This window comes from Trichoplusia ni, unplaced genomic scaffold, assembly GCF_003590095.1.
Source record: "Trichoplusia ni isolate ovarian cell line Hi5 unplaced genomic scaffold, tn1 tig00000131, whole genome shotgun sequence".
In the NCBI taxonomy this organism is placed as follows: domain Eukaryota; kingdom Metazoa; phylum Arthropoda; class Insecta; order Lepidoptera; family Noctuidae; genus Trichoplusia; species Trichoplusia ni.
In genome coordinates, this window is record NW_020799985.1 from 20,775 (window position 1) to 28,636 (window position 7,862).

At 33.4% G+C, this 7,862-nt stretch overlaps 2 protein-coding genes across 4 annotated transcripts; one reads left to right on the top strand and one right to left on the bottom strand.

Annotated features, from left to right (window-relative positions):
• Positions 1–45: 45 nt before the first annotated feature.
• Positions 46–3,525, bottom strand: LOC113506918 (neutral and basic amino acid transport protein rBAT-like). Of its 3 annotated transcripts, none has more exons than XM_026889767.1 (3): positions 3,035–3,525; positions 2,427–2,581; positions 46–1,963 (listed from the first exon to the last, which is right to left on the bottom strand). In XM_026889767.1, exons 1-3 carry the CDS (start codon positions 3,246–3,248, stop codon positions 482–484), a joined length of 1,851 nt encoding a protein of 616 aa, XP_026745568.1. In that variant the 5' UTR covers positions 3,249–3,525; the 3' UTR covers positions 46–481. The 3 variants fall into 3 exon arrangements, with proteins under 3 accessions (XP_026745568.1, XP_026745570.1, XP_026745569.1); XM_026889769.1 differs by having other exon boundaries at positions 3,340–3,523; XM_026889768.1 differs by lacking the exon at positions 3,035–3,525 and adding an exon at positions 2,671–2,880.
• A 368-nt stretch (positions 3,526–3,893) lies between these two features.
• On the top strand, positions 3,894–7,726 carry LOC113506919 (carnitine O-palmitoyltransferase 2, mitochondrial-like). Its single transcript, XM_026889770.1, is given in 7 exon segments — positions 3,894–4,710; positions 5,086–5,264; positions 5,430–5,700; positions 6,711–6,781; positions 6,784–6,900; positions 7,195–7,364; positions 7,494–7,726. Coding segments are annotated over 7 exon segments (1,539 nt in total). The 5' UTR covers positions 3,894–4,102; the 3' UTR covers positions 7,617–7,726.
• The last annotated feature ends 136 nt before the right edge of the window (positions 7,727–7,862 follow it).

Consider the following 7,862-nt stretch of genomic DNA (forward strand, 5'->3'; position numbering starts at 1 on the left):
TGTTTTCAATATGTACAAATGTATATTAAACTTTTGTAACTCTGACATTGTTTTTTTTTATAAGTACGTGCCTTTCCTGTATTTTTAAATACAAAATATCACACAAAATTTCTTTGGTAAATAAGGAACTATAATTTGAATTTATAACTATGTCACATGGTATTTCAGATCTACGATAATGAGTACAATATATGCAACAAACATTGTTGCAAAATTAATTAACTCCTAATACTAAAATAAGTACTGTTAGTAAATATATCTTCATTACAATCTTAACCAAGGGTAAAACAAAAGTAATAGTAACAAACATTATGGTAAAGTGTTACATCACAACAAAAATTGATTAATACTGTTACACTTAAATAAAACAATACCTAAATATTCGGAAGCCCGAGATTCATTAGTGATAACAGATCATTAAAAAAATTCAAAATAATTTATCGATTACTCATATAACTTTTAAAATACTTGAAGCCTACATTTATTTCTCTAACTTCAAAACAATAGCAGAATTCGGAGGAAAAGTGACTTTATCGAAATAAATAACTTCACCAACTAGAGAGACATTGGTGCCAGCTATAACAGTGCCACCATAAAACATAGTAGACAGATCAGTTGTAATTGATACACTGCCTAGATTGCCTACAAATACACAAGTGTTCCTACGTGGATACCAACGTTCAATGACCACTAGATTCTCCTCAGTTTTACGTATTTCCATATTCTTCAATACATTACCGTCCTTATAAATATTTCTTAAATAAATAGTTGGCGTATGTGATCTTACTTTGCTAAGACTTTTAATAACGTCAATAAAATTATAGTTTGGATTTTTGTCGACAGGATTAAAAGACACGTCGATAACAGAGTTATTATTTTCGTCAGAAAATGTCATTGGCACTTTGTTATATTTATGTTGGTGTAAATCGCTTTCAACATTGCCAAGTCCGATTTCGTCTCCATAAAATATACTGACTGTTCCAGGCAACACAAACTCAAGAGCGATTAGCGCTAATGTATTATTCACGTGTTTGGTAGATACCCTTTCGCTATGAATGTTTCCGATATTCCAATGGACCCACGGATAGTGAGGTTTGGTCCACAGAGTTCCAGCGATTACTTTATTAATTCGATCTTTCAGACCATTAATACCTTCATGCAAGTCAATGTGAATATCAATAAGATCGATCCGAGATAAGAGTATGTTTGATGCATCGCCCTTGGCTTTCTCATAAGCACTTTCGCTAACCATCAAAATTTTATCACTCCCGATCATCTGTTTCCACAGCTGCAATGTCCTACCGAAACTATTGTCATCAACAAAATTTTCTAAGTCCTTCAAATAAAATCCGTCTACTTTCTCGCTTGACCAGAATGCTATAGCTGCTGAAGTAATATCAACATAATTTGTGACAGTTTCATTAGATATCAATATGGTGTGAGTAAAGTTTGATGGGGAATCGGATTTAGCCAATGAAACAACAGGTAGATCAAGAACCAAAGACATATTTCTACGATGAACTTCAGTAACTAAGGCTCTAAAATCATTTAGATCACCAACACTTGAATCTATTTGAATTAGAGAAGTGATATTGGTGTATTGTTCACGATAATTATGAGCTTGATAAATGTAATTCAGACGAATAGCAGATGCGCCTAAATCTTGGATATAATCAAGCTTTTTCAAAATTCCTTTTAAGTCACCTGTGCCATCATTATTTGAATCTTTAAAACTAGCTGGGTATACTTCATAGAAAATTTTACCTTGATACCATGGCAAATCTGGATTACATTCTTTTGGAATAGTAATAACCATACCTATTATAGCACCTAAACAGGCAACAAGACCAGACAAGACAATCCAAAGAAGTACTTTCCTGATGACACTCCAGTTCCAATTGACGAAGTTTGGTAATTTTCGGTTGCTGACACTATGATTTCCATTGAGCTTGCAGTCTTCAGTCTGAAAAATATTTTTAAAGTAGCTTAACTTCATGCAATACATTTTTATTGACCTGCTTCTTAAGTTCCAATATTTAAGAACAAAAAGCACGATTTAACTGCATAGACCAGATTGAAACCAGAACTGTTAATTTAACAAAATATTACTATACATTGGAAGAACCTAAACATTCTAAGTGTGCTTTCATGCTTCTGGGCAGTATTATAGGGTCATTGCAGCTCAAACCTCAAAGTAATTTACAAGAATGAAATACAGAGGAAACAATGGTATTTTGATAAAAAATAGTAATTGTATGGTAAGCAATGTTCAAGTCCATTTTCAAATTGATCTTCATTAATTTATGTCTTTTAAAAGTAATATTTTATACATGTAAATTATGCAGTAATTAACACTTAAAAGTATACGAATCTAGTAGATTATCTATCATTAACTGTTGAAAATTAATAACTGAATTGTGACCTACCGGTCCCATGATAAGATCGCCATTCTTGCTTAAAGTTTGATAGTCCAGCATACTGATGTTGTTGATCAGCTGAGCACTGACCGGATCTTGTACTACTGAATTGGAATCACCAGAAGAACTGGAATCTCCTGCAGATGCATCGGAAATATTGGCACCTGAAAATATATGGTTTATCCCTTTCATTAAATGAAATGACATTGCCTTCACTAAGTACAGGAAAAGAAAATAATAATAAGTAACCAGCCTGTAATCATCATTTATCCAAGGAAAAAGCCTCCTTATTTTAAAGAAGCAGTACAGCTGATCCTTGGCAGTTAAATTGCTATTTATCAAACTGCAGCAGAATATTTTTATCTGATATTTTATTTACTTTTCCTTATCTTTTCTGTACAGTTATTTCAACATATATACAGGCTGTTTTAAAAAATACAGTGACTGAACTAACAGAGATTTATAATGAAATGAAATGAAGAATACCTATAGATGTAGATGACCTATAAAAATGATTGCCTACGCATTTTGTAAACTGCACTGAAAGCAATTATTTATTTAGTATAAGCATTTTTTTTTAGTTTTGATGAAACTATACATGAATAAAACTTTCTTACCTGTCTGCATGTTGACCATATTAGGATCATCGTTTAAAGTTAAAAACGGACGTTCACTCATTTCTTCTGAAAGAGGATGTTTAAAATCGAGCGGTGTGGGGCTCGGTGTTGTTGGTAGCAACAAGCACGTTGACGATTTAACCCCACGTAAATAATCCAATGTGTCTAAATCATTCCCACCAGAGTTGTTGCTATCCTCAGGCGATTCATTCATGTTGGCAGACGTAATTGAATGGAATTTATTGATACTTATTAGCACAATTGAACTTACAGATACGTCATTTGATATTAACGAGTAGACTTACTGTTTAGTAAAGCAAGAAATTCCTTTGGCAAAATATATTTAAGGCTAAACAAGCCTTAAAGTAATAATAAGTCCAATGGCTATAATTTAGTGTACCTATATCCTAAGTCGTTTCAGATTCGATGAAGGTCTGAAAAGTCTTTCATGTCGGTTTGTTTGACATAATTTTGACAGAGGAAGAAATGACATTACCATATTGTTTTAATATTTTCGAGTTTAAAACGAGTAGGTAAATAAACAAGATTTATAGTGTAGGTACCTACAAGGCATAAGTAGGTATTTTGAATTGCAGAAATCTTCGATATTCGAACAGATTGTTTTTTAGGCAAAAATCTCCCCTTTTCTTCCACACCTCTTTCCTTGCGAAGAGCTTAAAAAATAAAAATAATTTGACCCAATCTTCAAAGAAGGATTAAACTAACTAACGTGTAGAATAACTGTTACAGTTTTGGTTGTGTAAAATAAAAAAGCTGCTATCACGACTTATATAGGTATTGTTTGCTTTGAAAAAGTTGCTCTGGGCATGACGTTGACTCTGTTTGACAATATTGTCAAATTGACGGGCTGCCAGTGTGCCAGTCAGACAGAAAATCGTATAGTTGTTTAAGCGGGTCAAATGTTTTTGTATTTATTTTCTATTTTATTTTAATATAACTAATTATTATTCGGTGTAAACCGAATAACATTTAACAGCTGTTATAGTACCGAGTGATTGTTTACAGAAAAAAGCTGTTGTTTTTGAGGAAGCCAAGACTGTCGATAAAATGATTGGAGTTAATAAATTAATTTGTAAAAACAATATTGTTGGCCAAAAGATGGTGCACCAGAGATATTTCTCCAGCAAGGGTATTAAAGATGTGACTTATCAGTATTTGCAAAGAAGTAAAGTGCCGACAATGCATTTTCAAAAATCACTGCCGCGGTTGCCGATCCCCGATTTATCTAAGTCTGGAGAACGGTATTTAAAGGCTCTAAGGCCTTTATTAAACGATGATCAATATGCAAAAGCCCAACAGACCACTAATAATTTTATTACCAAAGAAGGGAAAGTGCTTCAAGAACTGCTTATTTCTAAGGACAAGAAAAACAAACATACAAGCTATATATCAGAGTACTGGTTTGATCTGTATCTGCGTGATCGTTCACCTCTACCTATAAACTATAATCCCATGATTGTGTTTCAAAATGATGTGAGACCAGAATACAATAATCAGCTCATAAGGTCCACAAATATAATGATAAGTGCAGTTAGATTTATGTTGTCATTAAGGGAACAAATTTTGGAGCCTGAAGTGTTTCATATGAATCCTAAGAAAAGTGACACACCATTGTTCAGAACTGTGACTGGAATGCTGCCTGAAGCAGTCTCTTGGTATGTGGTACAATAGTAATGCAACCTCCTTGTTGAAGAAGTAGTTCAAAGTCCAACTAAAAATGAAACGGAGTATAATGTTAACCTTTGCTCTATATGCTCATTTTATTTATAAATCCAAGCTTAATCAAATAATTAAAATCAAAGGTTCAATGACATATTCATAAATAATTCATTTTTTTATCTATAATTGTAAATAAATTGAATTATTTTTTTTTATTAGGTATTGAATTTTTATTCCTTTTTCAACTATTGTTGCACAGTTACAGTCATTAAAATTGTGACATAAAGTAAGCTATCACATACATACATATAGTACATAAATGTAGACTGTAGTAAATACTTTTTTTAATTAGGTGGGTTTAAAATCAACAGGTATGGTGCCTATCTATTCAAAGCATTTCCCCTGGATATGAGCCAGTTTAATGGTTTGTTTGGAGCAACTAGACTGCCAAGACATAGCAAGGACGAAATCTTCAGAGACCCCAAAAGCAAGCATGTTGTTGTACAGAGAAAAGGAAATCTCTATGTTTTTGATGTTTTAGATGCAAATGGTAATATTTTTATATTAATAATAAATATATTATTTCGTGAATGGTAAAAATTCGATCTAATGAGGAGTGCTATTCAGTCATTTTGATATCAGAAGTTGAAGTTAATAAATAAATTTATATGCTAAGTACTATTTACCATACTTTAATTGACTTTAATCCTTTCAGGCAACCTTTTGTCACCTCTGGAAATGCTTGGGAATTTGAGCAAAATTCTGAATGATGACTCCCCAGCCGCTGAACATCCTTTAGGAGTATTGACTACCCAGAACAGAGATGAATGGGCCAAACACCGTTATTATCTAGAGGCTACAGGCAACACTGAAGTCCTCAATAAGATAGACTCAGCTATATTCAATTTGGTATTTGATGATGATGTTATCAATGATGATAAGCGGACTATTTTAAAGAAGTGGTTGCACAGTGATGGCACTAACAGGTATGTTATAATAAGACGCCATTAAAAAAACTAAATAGCATACCCAATTCTTAGCATTTTAGCATAACTTTGGAATGCTACAACCTTATTGTTATTATGGCTTGATAATCTGTCTTAAACAAGCTGTCAAATGCATCTTAGCAATGAATCCTTTTCTTTCTAGTATTCATAGAAAATTATTGACAAATGTTGAAATATCTAGGCTACTAGACTTTTATCCGCTGTACTTTTTGACTTTTATTGAAGTACTTTAATACCTCAGTGAAAATAAGTCATTGTTCTTTCTGCAGAAATTGGACCAATTTGACCTGGCTTAATTGAGCTCATCATAAAAACGTTAACCATGTATGTACTATGAAACTATTCTATGTTGTTTGGTCTCTGTACTGACTTATATTGTCCATAGGTATTGAAAGATTTTCCATTTTGTTAATTGAGCTGTATTATACCTAATGCTATTTGGTCTTGTAATGTTGTTACTAATTGAATTCAAATACATAACCAATTCTTCCTCAATTGTTTGCCTAGAAACCGATTTACTCATTACTGAATGTATGTTATATACAAACAAACACATTTTATACACAGATACTGTGTTGAAGACACAGATACATTTCTGACTCATTAAGGATACAATGTTCGTTTATTATGTCTCCAATACATATAGGGAAATAAGGAAGATGGGGAAACATTCCCCATCTTCCTAATTTCCCTTAACTCGAAACCTTTAAACAAATATCTATATTTAAAAAATCGGGTATTTGTTGCCCGTTATTAAGTGTCGGTAAAAAAAAGTTTAAAGCTACTTCATGGGTCAACCGCAACAGTGGCAATAGCCTGAATTAGTTGGCACTGGCTACCCGGTTGGAATATCAAAACAATAGTTATAGAATACGCAAATACATTCTCAGGTTACCTTGTGCCATTGCATTGTAGTCCACTTAATTAATTTGCGTTGCATACTTATCTCCATCTCCTTTCTCATACATGTATTTATTGATTTAAAACAGATGGTTCGACAAATCATTCAGTCTCATCGTGACTAAAGATGGAGTATCAGGAGTGAACTTCGAACATTCGTGGGTGATGGTGTAGCTGTGCTGAGGTTCTTCCAAGACATATATGCGGAAACTACGAAGAAACCCTTCGTCCACCCAGACTCAAAACCTGTTGATAGCAATATTAGTGTTCAGAAATTAGGTAACATCAATCAACGCATTTTTATACTCCTTGCATTAGACTCCGTTGTTAAACTTTAAAAGCGGAAGTCGTCAATTGAGACGTACTACGGTCGACGTCAATCAGCTTTATCCGCACTTACATATTAAAAATGACTGATATCCGCATTTTCTGCGAAACTGAATCTTATAATAATAGTGAATAATGTCGATATTGTTCTCTAATCTCTTTTTACTTTTAGACGAGACTGCTCTGTCAAGCAGCCCTTCAACCTCTTACTTTATTATTAACATTTGACTACTGTTTCTTTCCCAGAATTTAAATTGGACAATAAATCAAAGGAATTTATTGACAACGCCAAGAGTCAATACAAAGCATGGTGTGACTCTCTCAGTATTGATTACATATTGTATGAAGGACTAACAAAAGGGGCGTGTAAGAAGTTCAAAGTGAGCCCTGACTGTATTATGCAACTCGCGTTTCAGGTAATCTATTGTTTTTTTTCCTTATACCATCTAGTGAAATTTGTAACCTATTTAGTTTGTATTCAAATTTTAACTCTATTTGTTTACTATTTAGGCTTCATTTTCATATTATTATTCTTCGCTTTCCAGTTAGCACACCATCTTATAAAAGGCAATTTCGTCGGCACGTATGAATCCTGCAGCACATCCGCCTTCAAACATGGTCGGACAGAAACAATGAGGCCCTGCACTGAGAAAACTAAGGTTAGTTAACTTTGTACCAGTATATTGTTATGCTCCTACTCTATTCGCAATTATTTGTGATCAGGCAACGATAGTACAAACCTTCCACACGACAATCAGGCGATCGATGTGTGTCTACACATTGTCCTTATAAATCTTACATAATTAGGTTATATCATAAGTGAATCGATCACAGGTTAAAACTACGCTTGACGTGGTCGGTCGACCATATTTGTCATAACGAGTTCCTCCTTGTTTCGGAAGGCACGTTAAATT

Coding starts and splice junctions, on each gene's coding strand:
- LOC113506918 (XM_026889767.1), bottom strand. CDS start 3,248: ATGAATGAATCGCCTGAGGATAGCAACAACTCTGGTGGGAATGATTTA. Junction 2,582..3,034: donor TATGGTCAACATGCAGACAG/GTAAGAAAGTTT, acceptor ATATATTTTCAG/GTGCCAATATTTCCGATGCA. Junction 1,964..2,426: donor GCGATCTTATCATGGGACCG/GTAGGTCACAAT, acceptor AATATTTTTCAG/ACTGAAGACTGCAAGCTCAA.